The 21,352-nt window shown below is 32.6% G+C and overlaps 1 protein-coding gene across 4 annotated transcripts in view; it reads left to right on the forward strand.

Annotated features, from left to right (window-relative positions):
* The window catches only part of LOC110096188 (chromatin modification-related protein EAF1 B), a 52,708-nt gene extending 36,019 nt beyond the window's left edge, over nt 1-16,689 (forward strand). For all 4 annotated transcript variants that reach the window (XM_020821991.2, XM_020821993.2, XM_028701286.1 and 1 more), the window contains 2 exons: nt 3,269-4,753; nt 16,281-16,689. In XM_020821991.2, the coding sequence (XP_020677650.1) occupies nt 3,269-4,684 (1,416 nt within the window). In that variant the 3' untranslated portion in view covers nt 4,685-4,753; nt 16,281-16,689. The remainder of the gene's footprint in view (nt 1-3,268; nt 4,754-16,280) is intronic.
* Nucleotides 16,690-21,352: the final 4,663 nt, after the last annotated feature.

Raw genomic sequence — 21,352 nt, forward strand, 5'->3', positions numbered from 1 at the left:
TGACTTATACTTTATTCTTCATTGATGTCTTCACATTTTTTAATTGACGTCTTTATTTGCCTCACAATCATTATTATTGGATTTCATAGACCTATTAACTGAGGATCTCTGAGGATATGGTATTACTGTTGTTGACAAAGATGAACAATCATTACAAACTGAAATGATATAAAATCCTCGGTCACTTTTTCTAAAAGATCATCTGCACTGTTACGGGCCTTAGAGTAGTATCTGTTCTGTTCTGCAACAAGATGTTCCGTTTATCTTTATCATCCCCACTGCATCAAAATGTCATTAAATATTAAATGATGTTTGCAAGGATTAATGATCAATGTGGCACATACTTATATTATATGTAATTTTACATTCCTTGAATTTTCATGCTTTGCAAGAACCTGCAAAATTTAAGGGTCTGTTTGTTTCAATGTTATTTAAATAATATTGTTATTTAGATAACAATGTTATTCAAATAGCAATGCTATATCTCAAACGCTATGTTTTGTCCTCTCGGAAGTGAACTCTTATTTAGAATAATTAATGGTTATTAGTTTTTTTTTAAAACCATCAAGATTGCAGTAATCAGAATACTATCCTATTTTCTGTTAATTAGATTACCTTAATCCTAATTACAAATACTATTCAAATCACCTTTATGTGAGAGATAGCATCAAACTAAAAATCTCATTAATAACACCACATTATTTCTAAGAAAATATTAAACCAAACAACCGCTAATTACTTTTCTACTCTATTGCATTTGGTTTACCTTTGACTGCAGACCATACTTCTATCCATCTAACCTTAGAAATTCAAGAAATTATTGTAGTTTGTTGTTATGCTTTTAATCTTTTCTGAAGACATGGTAATGATGTACGTTAAAAGAGACCTTAAACTATTTAGCAAGTGCATTCATGACATATCTCCATGATATAATGTCACGAAATAGCAAAGAATACAACGAATCTTCTAAAAGTCTCTTTTACGTTTGAGAGAGATGAGTTAGATTCTTTTCCTATTTTTTATGTAAATCTTTTTGTTATAGCATAAAGTGAAAACAAACAACTAGCCTAAATATCTAGCCAAGGGGTCTTTTATATTTTGGGTTCTGAATGCTAAATTATTATAAGTATTATTTAGAAAATAGCTACCCAAAGTGTTGATTCATGTGCACAAAAAAAATTATCTTATTTTTCAAGGTAAGCAACTGATCATGAAACTGCTAGAAGGCTCATATGCAATTTTTGAGTTAAGATTACCATGGTACCTTAATCATCATCATCAGCCATATGGCCCTTATCCCAACTATTTGGTGTTGGATTCATGAATCCCATCTTCATTTGGTCATGTTGAGTGTTGCTTGAGATGTCAAAACTATATTTGTTAATCTTTTCCATAAATTCTATCCAAGTTACTTTTATTCTACCACTTTTTTAGTGGCACAACATAATTCTATCTACCTGTATTCTTGGTATATTGTATATGTCCAAATCAACTATGTATATATCCGACAATCGTATTTGCAATAAATGCTAATCATATCTTATCATGAATGTTGTTTAGTGCTTACTGAGCTATTAAACCAATTTTGAGCAAATCTTGTTATTCTATCCAAGTTATCTTTTGTCTTATTTCAATTTTCTTTAGTCTTTTAAAATTAATATTTTCATTCTATTTTATTGGTGCATTTCTTCTATTTATTTTATATGCTCAAGTCCAAATCAGGTAAATCTATTTTTCATTGCCTTACCTTTAATAGATGCTACTGCCCCCATCATTTTCATAAAATTAGTACTCAATCTATACTTTCTTGTTTTTCCATACATCTTAGGATTTTTATTTTGTTGTGCTTTATTTGTCTAGCACGGGCGATTTTATTGATGAGCATTTAGATCCACTCAACTTAGCTAATTTAATTACATTGCTATGAAATTTACCCTTAAATTTTCATGAGATTCTATTATACCTTAATAATCTTTAGGATCATCTCTATTTTAATCACACTTAACTTTAGAAGTTATATCTTTATCTAGATCTCCATTTTTTATGCAACAATCCAATATATTTTGGCACATTATTGCTTGGCATCACTTTTTAGTCTAGTAATATTGGCTAATAATTAGTAATATCACCAGCTAAAATTACATATATTTTCTCCAGTATGTGATGGATAAATCTATCACAACTAGGAATGACCATGGAACATTCCATGTTGATAAATTGGTTGCGAGTTTGTCTTAATCTGACATTTGATGAGTAGCCTAAACTCTAAAGCAATATTATGAAAGGTGAACAGGGCACTTGTCTAGTAGCTCATGTGAGGTAAGGTGAAGCCTTTGTGTCTTATGCACCCTGATCAAGGCATTACTTTTGGTGAGAACTAAGGCACCATGCAGTGTTCTTGTCAGAGAGATGGTTAGAAATACTTAAAACACATTATAAAAGATAGTTTTTGAAAACAATTGTTTGATGTGGTATGATTTCAAAAGTTCACTGGGATTTGGAGAAACAAGATCTGCACTAGGAAAATAGTTTGCTTAAATGAAGGTACACTAGCTTTAATTCTTAAATTGTAATTTTTTCCTTGTCCATTTTTAACTGTTTTTTCTGGCTAGTGAATTTTAGGCCTATCAAATTCTCTATTGGCGTGTCTCAAATTATCTTGCTATCATGCACTGATAGTCTCTTGTTGTCTAAAAAAACAAAAGATCTATATGAACGCATTACCATTTTAGAAGCTTTCACTAGCCATGTATAGCAGTTTTACCTTGGCATTATTGTGTATAACCAACTTCAACAGTTTAATGTCCTTCCCTATTATTTAAGAGATTTGGTTTAACACTCAGCCAATACTCACCATCAATGAATAAAAGTGAGGTAGTCATAAAGCCGGCCCCGAATGGATGGCATAAGGCTAATGATGTTTATGAACACATTATAAAATCTGCAATCCAATTTGCTAAAAAAACATTTCCATGTATTTAAACCTTTTGTCTTGGTTTACAATTTTGGTGACATGTATCCATACTCTTTGTTAATGTGCTATCTATATTGTCAAGAAGGTCCTATTTTTGTGCTAGAGTTGCTTTCTCTATCTTTATGATCAAGGTCCTATTTTTACCATCCATGGAATACTTCTTATGATGTTGTGATGACATTAATGCAGTGCTTTTGATCTTGGCATATGGTTTCTATTACCTTAGCAAATTTTGATGTAATCATTCAGGGATTTACCCTACTCATTATTCGAAATGTTAAATTTTTTTTGTAGCCGGTTCAGACGACAGAGGAGACCAGGCAGATAATGATGCAAGAAATTCAACTGCAAGTATCACAAGGGAATGGTCAAGCTATTACTCCTTTCAATGGTATGAGTGCTGCATTTTCCAATGCACCAGTTTCTCCCCCTGTTCAAACAATTCCGTTGCAACAACACCATCAGATTTCTCAACAGCCTCATATCCTTGGCAACCCTAATAACTCTCTCGGTCAAGGCACCAACCATTCAGGCTCCCAACAGCAACAGCAGGCATATATCCGCTTTGCTAAAGAGAGTCAGCTCCAACAACGGATTATGCCTCAGGCTCAGCTTCCATACTCAGCTTCTTCCTCCATGTCTCCTATGGAAACCAATTCACAGTTCCAACAGCAAAGCCAGTCATCTTCACCTGTAAATTCGATTGCTTCATCACAGCCACAGCATAAGCATCAACCCATGCCTCGAAACCCTCAAACCAGCGGCATGATGTCAAACCAGATTATGAAGCAAAGACAAAGGCAACAGGTTCAACCACAACAACAGCAACCAAGGAATCTGCAGCATCAAAAGCAGCAGGCACAGCAGCAGGCTAAACTTATGAAGGGTTTGGGTCGAGGAACCATGTTGTTGCATCAAAACCTACCCGTTGATGCCACCCAAACCCAAGTTGGTGGCCGTTCAACAGCTCCCAATAACCAGGCCTCTGAGAAGCTTCTGATGCAACAAAGTCAAGGGTTTAATCCTGTTAGTACAGGAGTAAATTCAAATCTGCAACAACCTTCAATCTCGCAGAAGCTGTATTTCCGTCCACATCCTCCTCAATCAAAGCAAGTACCACCTATGCCTTCTCATCCTGATAACAATCAAGCTTCAGTACAGGCTCCTCCAACTCATTCCATACGTGCTACTCAGCAATCAGTCCCCGCAACACCTCCAGCTACCCAGCAGCAACAACAGCGACAGGCTAATCAATCACCAACAAACATGCAAAGAATAATGCTTCCACAGAGCCGTCAGTCGAACCATGATGGTAGAATACAGTCCATTAATGAATCAGTCCAAGTGAATCAAATGATTCCATCTTCATCACTTACTAAAACTACAGATTCTTCTAGTCTGCCTGGTGTTGTTTCATCAGGAGTCCACTGGAAGCCAGAATCATCATCTGAAACATGCGCAACTGGTGAACAAGCTCAAATGGCTGCCATTCCTCAGGAAAATTTTACCGGGAGTGATGCAATGATACCCCCTTCTACCCAAGGTTTAGTACAGAGGCAATTATCTGGTAATATCTCTATGCATGGTCATGGTCTTGGGGGTCAATGGCAACAGCAGCATCAGCTGCAGCCATCGTCTCTACCTCAGCAGCAGTATCGGCAAGGCGTACAAGGAAACTTATACACACGGTCTTCAAGCACAGGACAATGATGATCAGGAATGATCTAGGACCTAGCAGCATGAAGCTGCTCGATCAGCTTTTGTAGAAGTACTGTACAGGTAAAGTAATTTTAACACTACATAGAATCTGTGCGGATCTGGTTTTAAGCATTATCTTACTCTTTATCATGTTATAAGAATGAAGGAACACCTCTCAAATTGCGATAGTGTAGGAGTAAAATTGCCAAGGAAAAGAACCCATTAAATTACTTTTTCTTCCCAAGATGTTTATTCTCCCTTCTACCTTTTTTCTTTGAAAAGTTATTGCTTCTTTGGTTTCCAAAATGGACATCTGTAGCTTTCTCCTAGTTTTTCATTCCCAGATTTTGTCTTCGTTCGGTTGCGTTAGACATTTTGAGTAGCAGATTCAGACTAGGCATCCAATTCCATTAATGTAGTAGGTAATGATGGAAGATATCTTTTCTAAGGAACTTTGCTTCTTGCACCCATACACATTGTATCAACTACTCTTATGACATAGTAAAAGACTTTTAAGATTGAACATGAGACATCCTTTTATTGAGGTATTTATTAATACAAACTATTGATAAAAATGTTACTTTACATTTCTCTAACCACACAGCATATCTTCTACTAGTATTAACAACATATTTAAGGAAGGTGAAGAATATTTTTACTGTTTTTTTAAAATTAATCTATTAACTCATTAATAAAATTTTCTATAAAGAAAAAAGAAACTTACTGTGAGTTGATTCCTAGAGAAAAACTTAGTGCCACAACATAGACCAGGAACCATATATATGCACTTTAGAAGCAAAAAGAAAGTAACAAAAACTAATCTCGAAGATAATAAATGCCAACTTTCAATAATTTGTTGAAGGAAAAAATTATAATTTAGAAGATAAATCAACTTAATGTGGGATTTAATGTCTAATTGGATTATGAAAATTTTCTAGAGGTTTTAAGAGAGTTTAGAAGTAATTCATATGTGCATAATGAAATTTAGAGGTGTAAGGTAGACTTGCTTTGAATCACTAAACAAAAAGCTGCATATATATATATATATATATATATATATATATATGGGTATTTTAGACTCTAAAGTTGACCTCCATAAATCAAGTTTACCTTCAACTCCCTCTCTAGTCTTATCAACAAGAAGAATATCATCAGCAAAAAGCATGCACCAAGGTACATCCTTTTGCAAATGTCTAGTGAGAACATCCATGACTAAAGCAAAAAGATATGGACTTAAGGCTGATCCTTGATGTAATCCAACCGAAATAGGAAAACACTTGATCAAACCACCTTGTGTTTGAACATAAGTAATAACTCCTGCATATATATCTTTAATGATTTGAATATAAGCATTATTAACTCCTTTCTTTTCAAGAACTCTCCATAGCACTTCTCTTGGAACTTTATCATATGCTTTATCTAAATCAATAAATATCATATGTAGATCCTCCTTATTCTCTCTATATTTCTCCATCAAATCTCTCAATAAATGTATAGCTTCCATAGTAGACCTACTCGGCATGAATCCAAATTGATTTTGAGAAACATTAGTATCACGCCTCAACCTATGCTCCATACCTCGCTCCCATAGTTTTAAAGTATGACACGTTAATTTAATTCCTCTATAATTCGCACTCCTGTGCATCACCTTTATTCTTAAAAATAGGAATTAACACACTCATTCTCCACTGATCTGGCATCTTTTTAGTCTTCAAAATAGTATTAAAAAGTTTAGTAAGCCAAGAAATTCCTTCATCTCCTAAGCATTTCCACATCTCTATTGGAATATCATCAGGTTCAACAGCTTTTCCACACTTCATTTTCTTTAAAGCATCTCTAACTTCGGTTTTACTTATATGCCGATAAAAACAGAAATCTTTATTTTCATTTGGGGTGATAAAGTAACGAAAGTCAATCATATTTTCACATTCTGCATTAAAAAGTTTAGCAAAATACCTCATTCACCTTTGTTGATATTATCTTTTAAGAAAAGTACTTTTTGATCTTCATCCTTAATACACTTCACTTGAACTAAATCCTTACTACTCTTATCTCTTTGTTTGGCTAACTTAGACATATATCTTTCTCCCTCCTTAGTATCTAATTTATTATATAAATCATTAAAAGCTAAACTCTTTGCATCGCAAATAGCTTTCTTAGATTACTTACGAGCCTCTTTGTAGCTTTCCCAATTATCAGAATTTTTACATCTAAACCAATTTTTATAACAAATCTTCATATTTTTTATATTTTCTTGCACATTTGGATTCCACCATCAATTATTTTTACTATTAGGAACTTTTCCCTTTGAAACTCCAAGCACATCTTTTGCAATATTCTTAATATCACAAGTCACTTTTTCCCACATAATATTGACATCCTCATGCATAGACAGAATCTTAAGATCTAATATCTTACTCTCAAAAATACTTCTATTAATATTTTTTTTAAATGCCCCAATTTAATTCTAGAAAATAGTTTTACTATATTCTTTATTTTTTGCTCCTTCATCTTAAAGTCTAAAACTAATAATCTATGGTGGGTACATAAATTTTCACTCGGAATAACTTTACAATATTTGCAATCTAAACGATCTAATTTTCATATAAGAAAATAATCAATCTGCGTTTTACTATATCCATTTTTATAAGTGATAAAATGCTTATCTCTTTTCTTAAATAAGGTATTAGCTATTAAGAAATTATAAGCTAAAGAAAAATCTAATATAATATTACTATCTTCATTTATCGTTCCAAACTCATGGCCACCATGGATGCTTTTAAAATCATCTACCTCTCTACCAACATGTCCATTTAAATTTTCTCCAATAAAATTTTTTTCTTCAAGAGGTATATTTTGTATAATTCTTCTAAGTCATTTCAAAATTTTAATTTTGAACTCATATCCAAACCTACTTGAGGAGCATAAGCACTTATAATATTAACAATCTTTGCATCAACAACAATCTTTAAAGCTATAATTATATCTCCAATTCTGTTAATTTTTATAATATTATCCTTCAAACTCTTATCTATAATCACACCTATACCATTTCTAGTACGACTGCTACCCGAATACCATAATTTATATCCTAAACTATTAATCTCCTTAGCTTTCTCTCCAACTCATTTAGTTTCCTTAATGCACAGAATATTTATCTTCCTATGAATCATAATATCTATTAATTCTATTAATTTTCCTGTAAGGAAGCCTATATTCTAAGTTTCTATCCTAATTTTAGTTTTATGGACTAGCTTTTTTGCCCACATCCGTCCTTGATGTGGGAACTTTTGCCTATTTAACACTGCGCCCGGGCGCCGGTGCAGCGGCCCTTGCACACTTGTCACTGTATTCAGGCCATACAGCGTGTTGCTTCCAGGGGATATTAACACAATTTTTTAAAGGTTTTGAAAAATTGCTTAAAGTGAAAATAAAGGTTAAAAATTATTTTTTTATATAATACTCAAAAAATATGTTAAAAGATAACATTAAATTTCTATTGAACTATAAAATAATAAATTTACATATATATGAAATAAAAAAATGCACAAGATGTAAAGTGATCAGTGATAAATTATGTGAAATAGATTTGAAATTCAAATATTACAAGAGCAAAATAATAGTAAATATAGAGATTGTATAGAATTATTATATAATATCAAGTTCAACTCCAAATTACTTCTTTTTCAATTCCCTGCTCATCCACATTTTATTCCTCAAGAAAGTTGAAATAGTTGGCAAAAACTTGAAATCATATACACTATCATCATTGAGGAGATCTTTATTTGAATTGTCATCATAACAAATTAGTCTTTTCCGTCCTTCGTCCCGTGAAGTCCAATGCCTCCAATATGTTTCTTCTTCATTTAGTTCAATTATCTTCTTCTTTCATAAATATTTTTCATCAACATAAAGATAAAATTCAAATTTCAAAATTGTTTAGAGCAAGGTAGTGGTGGTGTGCGGCTTTTAAGTGATCTCCGACGGTGGCTACAACAATGGTGGATGTGGCAAAGGCGGCGTATTTGAGGCCAAGGCAGTCGAGTGGAAGTTGTTTTGGCTCGGGAGTGTATGAAGGCGTGATTTGTTTGGGGCATTAGCGAGTTGAGGCACAAGACTTATAAAAAAAGCATGAGGCGTAAGCCTCGAGGCATTTTTCTCTGGAATTACAAAAATTGTCTAAAATTTGCCCTCATGGCCCAAAAGTTATAATATAATGTAAACACTAAAATAAATACATACGTTGGTATCTTTCATGGTGTAAGGTTAATATATTCTTTGTTACTATATATTTCATCTTTTTTATCAACCATACTCTCTCTTCCATCACTAAATGTGTAGCAAATCATTCATCAATCTGAGTTTTACTATATCCATTCTTATAGTTGTATCAGCGCAAATTTTGCCTCCTTAGTAGAATTTCAAAGCATAAAATCAAATTGATTTTTTGTTTTGAAGTTTTTTTCCTCTCCCAACTAATGGATTTGATTATTCTATGATTACTGAAATCCTAGGGATCTCTTTTACTCTTAAAGTACAGATCTCAAAATGCTTCTCCTATCATTTCAATCCTTGTCGTTAATCAGAACTTTTTAGAAATATTTGTTAATCAAACTACTTTAATATCTCCTATAACTCTCGAAATCTCATTCGACATCACCTTTGTGCTTGAAAGTTTTGGTTTATGCTTTTTTTTCTTTCAAAATTAATATCATTTTGGCGTCAATCTATCATATAGTTCATGATTATATTGGCTTTTGCTCTTTAAAAAATGTTCAAATTCTTATCGAGTAATTTCTCCATATAAGCTTTTCAACTTTCTTTAATACTTTAATTTTTGGCTATTACTTCGTTTGATAATGCTTTTCTGGCCAGTGTAGTCATTTTTTAGATGCTAAGTAAGGAGCAAGCTAACTATTGTGAAAGTCAAAAAGAACTTTTTAAGAACTCTGAGTTGGGTAAATGTTTTAGGAAAGTGTTTTTCTGGATTTGGGTTTGTCTAAGTTTAAAGAAGAAAATTGATAGGAAACACTTGTAGATCTCAAGTATTTCCTATCAATCTTCAGAAAATAACAAGCATTCTCCACAAAAATCCGCACAAAAACAGAAAAACAGTAGATAATTTGTATTATTTGATTAAAGGGAAATAGAAAATAGCAAGATACAATTGATCCTCTATTCGAGAGGAGGATCGATCTCAACCAAATCTCTAGACGCCGTTAGAGCCCAAAAGAAAACCTAAATCTAAGAGATCTCAAATTTCAACCAAATACAAGATGCCCTAGCCCTAGGAAGACAAATTATTTAATGCATACAATCAAAAAGGAAATCTCTAAACAGTTCCTACATTCAAATTTCCCTCCTAACTCGCTAAAAAATCCTTCAAAATTGGCTCTGTGAAGATCGGGCGGTCTGATCCTGCGTACAGGAGGCGGAGACTACCGCGGAACATCGCATAAGCTGGTCCCGTCGGACTGGTTGGACTGGTCTAACAATACTCCCCTCCCAAAGATCCACTTTGTTCGCAAGGTGGAAAAGACGACACCCTCCATTCCTTCTTTATCACAAATGGTAAGAACCTGAAGAGTTTGGTCCTTACACTTGTGCTCCGGCGTATACATCTCGTCACATCTGAAATAGATTCCCGCCCTCTTCTCCTGTAATTCTATTTCTATGAGCTTCTTGAAGTTGTCCCCTAGTCTTCCTCCGACAGTCTTCTCCATGAAGTTTCCCTAAGAGTACCTGGTGTTGGTTCCTTGGGTGCCAAAAAGGTGGTGGTCATTCTATATGAGCCTCGTGAACTACTGCCTCATGCTCCTTTTTTCAGGTGCCTCTGATCCTCCACCCATTAAGCTAGCTCCATAGACTCTCCTAAGTCCCGAGGTCTCATCATCCTAACTGCTGCGCGGATCTTGGGTTTCAGTCCCTTCATAAAATTCCCATCCAATACAATCTCTAGAAGCTGATCCAATCGACTGGCAAGGTATTCAAATTGCTCACTATACGCCATCATTGTCCCCTCTTGCATCGAAGCGAAGAACTGCTCGTAGAAGTCCCCTCTCTTATTGGTTTGGAAACGTTCCAACAGGTAGTCCTTAAACTCTCTCCAGGTCCTTATTGGTCGCCTCGTATCCCTCCTCTGGTACCATGCTAAAGCTTTACCTTCCAAGCACATCCCGGCTGCCATCACTCTCTCCCCCTTCATCAGTCTGTTGATAGTAAATTACATTTCCACTTTGTAGATCCACCCATGGGCATCCTCTCCTTCAAAAATAGGCATCTTCCGCTTCCTCACCATCAGATCGCCTCTGTTCCCTTCATAACTTCCTCTTCCCTAAGGGGGTGGTTCCCTCCAAGTGTCTCAATCATCCCTTCTACGTTCATACCCCAGCCTTTCATCAAATTCACACCTCCTCTCAAATTCAACACCCCTTGGATCATAACAAACCCCTCCCCTTTAAAATTCAGCTTCCATTTGATCATAATTACCCATTTCCCTTTCCAATCTCGCCCCTCACCTCTCCAAATCAGCACATCTTTGTTCTTGTCCTACCTCCTCACACCTCTACTCATACCCTCTGCCTGGCTCCTCCCTAGTAATAAGCTCTAGGAGAGTTATTCTCTCTTCTCCCTTTTGAGTCACCACCTCCTAATCTTCCCTTTGCCTTATTGGCCTAGGGTTTTTTCTCATCCCCCTGTCTGTCGGCGCCTTCCTTCCCCTTCAACGGTGATATTTCGGTTTGGCCTTCGAGCACTTTCTTCAACATCTCCTCCAAGATGGAAAATTTCGAATCGAACTTATCATGGATGGTTAAAACATCTTTTTTTAAAACTGAAACTTGAGTTTGGAGATCTGAAATTTCAGATTTCATTTGTCCAATCTCCACTTAGAGGCGTTGCTCCAACGCATCCATTTTCTTGGCCTCCATTGATGCCCGTATTTTTGTAGAAATAAAAATCTGGACCTCAACCTTCAACAACAGCAATTTTCTTCTTCGAAATCCCAAGAGCAGCCATTGAAATTCACCAAAACAGCCCACAAAAGGTCCCAAAAACAGCTCTTATACCAATTTGATAGGAAACACTTGTAGATCTCAAGTATTTCCTATCAATCTTCGGAAAATAACGAGCATTCTACTCAAAAATCCGCCCAAAAATAGGAAAACAGTAGTTAATTTGTATTATTTGATGAAAGGGAAATGAAAAATAGCAAGATACAATTGATCCTCTATTCAACAACAGGATCGATCTCTCCCAAATCTCTAGATGCTGCTAGAGATCAAATGAAAACCTAAATCTAAGAGATCTCAAATTTCAGCCAAATTCAAGATGCCCTAACCCTAGGAAAACAAACGATTTAGTGCATATAATAAGAAAGGAAATCTCTAAACAGTCCCTACATTCAAATTTTCCTCTTAACTCCCTAAGAAATCCTTTCAAATTGGCTCTGTGAAGAATGGACGGTCGGATCCTGCGTACAGGAGGCAGAGACTTCCGTTGAACATCATGTAAGCCGGTCCTGTCGGTGGACCGGTCTAACAAAAATACTCCGACCAACTCCCCAATAATATTTGTTGAAAATTCAGATATTAAATTAAACTTGCTAATTAATTAAATATTATTTAGGCTAATTCATTAAGTATTAATTGATAATTTAACATTATATTAAAATGCTTACTAAAATTTATTTGGAATAAGTTATACTAATTTCTTATTTGCAATGATGCACAGACAAGGATACGACAAGACACGGACAGGGGACGTCAATTATTAAAAATGTAGGATACGAACACAATTGAACACGGCATTATAATTTTTATATTTTAAAAAGTGTATAAAAATGAATAAATATAATATTAAAAATAATAAGTCATTTAATTAGAGTTTTTGCTTAAAATGATTAATATTATGATGTCGAGAGTTGGACGCTTATGTTGTGTTTCAAGCATTGAGAGTAGAGACGTAATATTGTTGAGAGTCAGGCATTGATATTACGTAGTAAGTATCGGACATTGATGTCAAGAGGACGTCTATCGTTGATGTTGAGAGGGCATTGGTCAACGCATCAGACAAAGATGAGTTGTCAAGTTGTGGGTATAGAAATTGCTAGTGTGGAGCATCTAAGTAAAGACAGTGAGACTTTGATGTTAAGATGGTTTTGAAATATTGATGTTATAACGACATCATACGTCAATGTTGAGATGACATTGGAGATTGTTATGAAACCAAAGTTGCGACCCGCCAATGAGAAATGAAAATGAGAATATTCGATGAATAAGATATTGATTGTAGAAGATTGATTTGGTGTTGCGGATCTGAAATAAGAAATTTAGTTTTATATTTTAAATAAATAAAAATTTTAAATGCAAGAACAATAACAATAACAATCCTTTATCCCACTACATGGGGTTGGCTACATGAATCTTTTTTTTTTCCTTTGTGTCTGGTTAAGGGTCAAATAAGGATTCAAGTCATGATTATTCAACCAGTTTTACACTGGCTCTCGACTACCTAACGTAACCCTCCACTTTTTCATCTAGGACTTGGGACCTGACAATTTCATAAAATATTTAAGATATGTGTATCTGACATGCATGTCCTATTTATATTTAATATTTTTTTAATCGAAAACATTTCGACGTGTCTGACATGTGGAGAAGGTGTGTCAGACGCGTGTCATGTCGGATACGTATCAGACACTGAACGGCTATTTGAGGAGAAGAGTCGGTGCATCATTGGTCATTTGTTAATAATTAATATAATAGATTAGCTACTTAATCATGTTAATTCATTAAATGCCTAATTAAGTAAATTAGTAATTGATTATTTGCACATCTAATTATTGATTAATTGTTATGGTAGTAAGATACTATAATTAGTTGTATGCTAATTAATTATTAAATTAAATGATATAGCTATTAGGCACTAATTAATTATTAAGTTTTTAGAAGCCTTATTTGTCAAGCTAATTAGGTATTAATTAACTATTGAGCAGTTTTTCGAATAATAAGGTAATTATTCATACATCAATTCACTGAAGAAATAAACTCTATATATTTAGTAATCAATTAATAATTTGGATACTAAAGTAGCATAATTAATTGGGCTAATCAGGTATTAATTGATTTATGATATAAAATTTTGCAATAAATCTAGTCAATATCATAAGTTAATAGATCGAAAATTTAAATTGTCTAATGTATTAGGTATTACTTAATTATTAACATTGGTAAGGTATCCTTATTAATTATTTAAATAGGATTTAATTAGCCTGATGGATTGATTCTTAATTAAATAAGGACAATTTATGCTTTTATAGTCAAACAATAAATATTCAAATTTCATATTAATTAATACTTAAGAATGTTAAATTACAAGGTGTTGATAATGGAGAGTATTAAGTTGTAAGCTTAATTATGTTAATTCGGGATTAATACAAATAAATATTTAATGATTAGCTACTTGTACGAGTCAAATTGTCATACTTTAATTTTTTATGAAATTTCTTTTTGTTAACTAGATATTAACTAATCATTATGGCGGTATATTTTCTTGATAAGTATGGCTAATAGGTTATCAATAAATAGTTAGAATATTAATTATGCTAATTATTCATGCATTGATTTGTTAATAAATGTTTTTGGAAGGTGAGAGTTTAAGCCCAATTATGCCAACACTTGAACCCGCACCTCATGAATGTCCTTTAGCACCCTTAACCTACCAAGCTAGGGGAGGACGGCTAAATTGGTTATTTTAGTTAGCTTTTGTTGAAAAAATAATCACGATATTAAATTTGTTTTACTTGAATTTAATTAGATGTTCTTTTTATCATTTAATGCTTTTATATCATTATTTTTACAACTAATAAGCTATAACTTTACAAAAGTTACAAGCTATCCTACATATTCATATATGATATCTTCATCAATAATAAATGTAATGGAAATCATCCTTAATCTATTCACCTTAATAATTTTTATTTCAACTCTTCATTTGGATACTATTATTATTATCCATTTTTGCATTAATCATCTGATTTACAATGGCTTGTAACTTTCCTCAAGTTTCTTGAAAATCTCTTTTATTTCTCATTTTTTGCGTATAATAATTGATATTAATCTAATCATATGTTCACTAATAATTTTGTTTTCCAATTCAATCTCCTTGATTTTTAATAGCAAATATAATCTTGGTTATAAAGTTGGTCAAATTTTACTCCTATTTCACTATAAGTACTTTTAATATTAATATGCCAATAATAGCTAATCCTTGCTTATTTTCTTATCACGATAAATCTATTTTATGATGTGTCATATTTGGGCTACATTCTAGCATATGATCACTTTCTCACTGCAATTGGGTTAGTTTTTGTATTTTACTTTTTGCGAACGCTCTTGTTTTGGTAGACATTATATTTCATTGTGGTGTATTTGATATGTTTATTATTTGTCTCAGCTTTTTCCGTTGAAACATGGGATAAAACTTGACACACATAATACAATTATGGGAGAGAGATAAGTTGACGGGTTAGACAAATTAACAACTATTATAAAGAATCTATTTAAGTTATTGTAAAAGATCAAGCATATAAGCAATTCTTGTGTTTGCACACTTTGCATTAGGTGTATAAAAAACAGAGGAAAATCCCCTACGATTTTCATTGACCGTTAAAATTCATATTATAAGTTAAAATTCATATGATATGTCATCAAGGTTCAGTCTTAAGCCCATATCTTTTTGCTTTAGTCATGAATGTTCTCACTAGACATCTGCAAGGTTGTATCATGGTGTATGCTTTTTGCTGATGATATTCTTCTTGTTGATAAGACTAGAGAGGGAGTTGAATGTAAACTTGAATTATGAAGGTCAACCTTAGATTATAAAGGCTTTCGTTTGAGTAGATCTAAAACTAAATATATGGAGTATACTTTTAGTAATAATAGATCTAGTGTAAGAGTGCACGTTTCCAAAATGCAGTAATTTATCTCAAACCGAACACCATTTCTTAACACCCAAAAAAGAATATTTTGTTTATATTCTTTCTCCTTTTTTAATTTCATTTCTTAAAACAAAAATATTGGTGTCGGGCATTGCACTATTCACCTCCAAAATTTTGGCGTGTAATTTAGCGTTCGAATGAAGTCAATACAGTTTGGTTAGCGATGATCTTAAGTGGTTTGGGTGTGCACCGATAAATCAAGTAGATAGTAATTGTGTGAAAGGAATATGAAAAATAGACTTGAACTATCCTAAGACACTTTAAAAAAACTAAGTTTACCACATCGTGCAGAAGAGAACGCTGAGCTTGAATGCATGACTAGGGACTCATATAACTGACCCCCATGTAATTCTGATAAGGCTATCGATGATTATTTTATCATTTCCAATAAAGTGAAAACTGTATGGCCCGAAGTTTTGTTTCTATTAAAATTTATAGTTTCTCTCTGTGTTTTTTTTTGGTGATTTCTACCAGGCAGATTTATGACATTTTATATCCTTATTGCGTATCCTTGGGTTGTATACGTCAACAAAGATATTTGCCACCATATTGCTGTAAATTATGTCATTCTTCTATTGACTTTTTTTTTTTTTTTTAATTTCTTGACAGTGAATTCCATGAAAATTCGGCTTTGCTTATTGTTAGCTTCGGGATCAAGTGTTTGCAATTTCATCTCCTAATTTAAAGATGGTTTGCCGCACATTTTTCTTCCCCTGGCTCCTACAGCAATCTCCATCTTTCTAGTCACCTTGGGAAATGCATCTCTATTGTATTACCAAATTCTTTTGTAATTCGAACTAGTGCTGAATTTTGGGCTTGTTTAGAAATTTTTTGCCCATGCAGGGAAAATTGCTCAAATTGTCTGGTAACGCTGGCAATTTCACTTAGTTTAATGTTGTACAAACGCCATCCATAAGTCCTTTAATGCAAATATTGTATAGTGAACATTAATCATTAAATCTTCTGCAAAAATGATTTGATGTTAATTGAAGAAGTGTGCCATGAGGCATAGCAGGTCTCTCTCTCTCTCTCTCTCTCTCTCTCTCTCTCTCTCTCTCTCTCTCTCTCTCTCTAACATGTAGGAGGTGGATTAGGATGGGTTGTAACTAGAACCTTCTTTTGCTTCTGAAACAGAGAAGAAGGGCTTTAATATGAATTATTTCCCTCAATTACAGGTTTTTTGATGTGTTTATCTAGTTTGTGCCTATAACGAGATCCACTTTTTACAATAAGAGTATTTGTGCAAACAATCATCTTTTTGTTTTTGGTTAGTTTTTTTCTTAAGCAGGCAAAGTATGGCTGTGCAGGCTCCACGAGTTCAAATCAAATTTTAATTTGCCAGAACTTGGTGATTTGTTCTTCATATTTCCATGTTTCCAGAAGAGGATTTGGTACAGGCTCGAATTTTTTCTCTTCCAAATCCCAGTTTTGTAGGTCTGCAGGTATGGTGCTTTTGTTTCCTGTATGCAGGCTTCAAAGGATTCTTAATCAAATATTAGTTTTATGAGGCTATTTTTCTATTTTCTTTTTGAGATCTGCTTGTTAATGATGTAAAGATGTATATTATTGAATTTTTTTAGTACTTGATTTATTGCAAAGCTATTGCATTTTGGTTTAAAATCAGACCTTTCAAGTTTCTGGAGCATGATAAATGTGACCTCTTCAGCCAGCACCAATTTTTCAGTGCAAAATGAATGCAATATGTTGAGGTAAATCCATTTTGCTTTATTTTTCCATATAATTTAAGATCTATGTGATTTCACTGTGGCTTTGTTTGGATTAGCTTTTTAACTACTTATGTGATATGATGAGAAAAATAGTTAGTAAAAAAATACATATATGAATATAGATTAATTTTAACAGCTTTATTAATATGCGGTGTGTTTCATTTTGTTTGAGATGGTTGTTGTTTTTTATAAAGATGGTTGTAAACTTATTGTGGAAAAATTAAAAAAAAAAATTGCTGTAATAAATAGGTTTTTAGCATAAAGATTTATTAAAAATAATGATGAAGTAATGGTCAAATAGAAATTGTGAAACAGTGATATGAAAAACAAAGTAATAAGAAAGTTGCTCTAAGTATTTTTAGAGACAGATGAGAGAATAAAAAAAATTAAGGTTCGGAGGTTATAGAATTATTTTTGTCAATCGGTTTATTTATCGAATATATTGATTTAATTTTTATTTTTGTTATCAACAAAATAAGAGTAATTTTGCACTAGGAAAACAACGTAATTTTTTATATGTTATTGAGATTAAGATTTTGAATATTTTTTAGAATTTTAAATTGGATTCTTTGGAATTTATAAGATTTTTATAAATTAGAAAATAATTCACTTTGAAAAATAATATTATAGTAAAATTAAAATCTTAAATTAGTGTTTTGCATAATATGTTATAATTTGATTATTTTTTAAAATTGTGCATTTTTGTTTTGTAGGGTTTTTATGTTACCTACTGCTATTACATTTTGGTGAATTCTGAAATATATTTTTTATGAATTAGTTATTTGTTATTTATTGAAATATGTGCTTAATAAGTTGAAATAGGTTATACTCTGGAAATCAAAAAGGGGTGGGAGAGCTTTTGTTCAAATGTATATTCTGTTTCAGAGATATTGAACTATGTTTGATACTCAAGAGTTGTAGAGCTCTCTCTATTATTCAAAGTTGATGAACTCTGTCTGTTACTCAGAGTTTTTTAACTCTATTTTTTGGAAGGAAAATATGAAATGCTTATGTATTTTGTCTAATTTTTTATAATTGCATTTAATTTTTTGCTCAGTTCCACTTCTAATATTTAGTGGATGTTTAATAAATGAAATGATTTGAGAATTTAGATCACTTGAAATGTGGTCTACTATGTTGTTTTAGCTCGTTGTGATTTTGCATTATGTTTCCAGGATCTAGGAAAAAAAATGATATGGTAGAGTAACAGTTTCAGAAATTTGATGCGAGTTTATAAGTATTTCTTATTTTAATTTTTACACAGTTATGACTAGTTTTATTACTCTGATTTGTAGATTTTGTTTATAGCCACACCCGGTGATTATATGTCATTTTGATGATAAAGTAAAAAACAATTACTTTGGATGAGTTTATTTTCAACCCTTTGGATGTTTTAGTAGTTGTAGCCTTTTGTTTGTTTTAAGATGTATATTGGAAGAAAATTAAAAAAAAAAATTATGTTGTCATAGCTTAGCATGATAAGATCTATACCATTTGGGGGTCTTGCATATTGGGTTGTGGCAAGCTTTTAAGCTTTTGAAGTGGGATGGTTGTAATTGTTCATAAAAAAAATTGTGGAATTAATTTAAGGAAATGCTTTGAGCATTTTTAAACACTGCCGTTGCCAGGTCCCAAGTCCTGGATGAGAAAAGTGGAGGGTTGCATTAGGTAGTCGACAACCAGCGTAAAACTTGTCGAACAATAATGACATGAATCATTCAAAAAATTGTGTTAATGCTAGGGCATCCCTTGGAAGCAACGCACTGTATGGCCTGAATACAATGACAAGTGTGCAAGGGCCGCTGCATCGACGCCCGAGTGCAGTGTTAAATAGGCAAGGGTTCCCACATCAAGGACGGATGTGGGCAAAGAAGCTAGTCCATGAAACTAAAATTAGGATAGGAACTTGGAATATAGGTTCTCTTACAGGAAAATTAATGGAATTAATAGATATTATGATTCATAGGAAGTTAAATATTTTGTGCATTCAGGAAACTAAGTGGGTTGGAGAGAAGGCTAAGTAAATTGATAGTTTATGATTTAAACTTTGGTATTCGGGTAGGAGTCGTACTTGAAATGGTGTAGGTGTTATTTTAGATAAGAATTTAAATGATAATGTTATTAAAATTAATAGGATTGGAGATAGAATTATAGCTTTAAAGATTGATGTTCATGATAAGATTGTTAATATTATACGTGTTTATGCTCCTCAAGTAAGTTTGGATATGAGTTCTAAATTAAAATTTTAAAATGACTTAGAAGAATTAATACAAAAGATACCTCTTGAAGAAAGAATTTTTATTGGAGGAGATTTAAATGGACATGTTGGTAGAGAGGTAGATGATTTTAAAAACATTCATGGTGGCCATGGATTTGGAATGACGAATGAAGGTGGCAAGACCATATTAGATTATTATTTAGCTTATGATTTTTTAATTGCTAATATCTTATTTAAGAAAAAGAATGAGCATCTCATCACTTATAAAAATGGATACAGTACAACCCAGATTGACTATTTTCTTATTAGAAGATTAAATTGTTTAGATTGCAAAGATTGTAAAGTTGTTCCGAATGAAAATTTATGTACCCAACATCGATTATTAGTTTTGGGCTTAAAGATAAATGAGCATAAAATAAAAAATAAAGTAAAACATTTTTCTAGGATTAGATGGGGGCATTTAAAGAATATTAATAAAAATATTTTTTAGAGAAAGATTTTAGATCTTAAGATTTTGTCTGTGCATGAGGATGTTAATATTATGTGGAAAAACGTGACTAGTGATATTAAGAATATTGCAAAAGATGTGCTTGGAGTATCAAAGGGAAAAGCTTCTAATAGTAAAAATAGTTGGTGGTGGAATCCAATTGTGCAAAAAAATATTAAAAATAAGAAAATTTGTTATAAAAATTAGTTTAATTTTAAAAATTCTGATAATTGGGAAATATATAAAGTGGTTCGTAAGGATTCTAAGAAAGCAATATGCCATGCAAAGACATTAGTTTTTAGTAATTTATATGATAGATTAAATACTAAGGAGGGAGAAAGATATATGTATAAGTTAGCCAAACAAAGAGATATGAGTAGTAAGGATTTAGTTCATGTGAAGTGTATTAAGGATGAAGATCAAAAAATAGTTTTCTTATAAGATGATATTCAATAAAGGTGGATGAGATATTTTGTTAAATTTTTTAATGAAGATTGTGAAAATAAGATTGACTATAGTGACCTTGGCACCCTAATTGAAAATAAAGATTTCTGTTTTTATTGGCGTATTAGTAAAACTGAAGTTAGAGATGCTTTAAAGAAAATGAAGGGTGGAAAAGCTATTGGACTTGATGATATTCCAATAGAGGTGTGTAAATGCTTAGGAGATGAAGGGATTTCTTGTCTTACTAAACTTTTTAATACTATTTTGAAGACTAAAAAGATGCCAGATGAATGGAGAATGAGTGTGTTAATTTCTATTTTTAAGAATAAATGTGATGCACAAGATTGTACAAATTATAGAGGTATTAACTTAATATGTCATACTTTAAAACTATGGGAGCGAGTTATGGAGCATAGGTTGCAGCGTGATATTAATGTTTCTCAAAATCAATTTGGATTCATGCCGGGTAAGTCAAATATGGAGGCCATACATTTATTAAGAGGTTTGATGGAGAAATATAGAGAAAATAAGGAGGATCTACATATGATATTTATTGATTTAGAAAAAGCATATGATAAAGTTCCAAGAGAAGTGCTATGAAGAGTTCTTGAAAAGAAATTAGTCAATAATGATTATATTCAAATCATTAAAGATATGTATGCATGAGCTATTACTTGTGTTCAAACACAAGGTGGTTTGTTCCAAGTATTTCCCTATTTCGGTTAGATTACATCAAGGATCAGCCTTAAGCCCATATCTTGCTTTAGTCCTGGATGTTCTCACTAGACATTTGCAAGAGGATGTA

This window comes from Dendrobium catenatum, unplaced genomic scaffold (assembly GCF_001605985.2).
Source record: "Dendrobium catenatum unplaced genomic scaffold, ASM160598v2 fragScaff_scaffold_1666, whole genome shotgun sequence".
In the NCBI taxonomy this organism is placed as follows: domain Eukaryota; kingdom Viridiplantae; phylum Streptophyta; class Magnoliopsida; order Asparagales; family Orchidaceae; genus Dendrobium; species Dendrobium catenatum.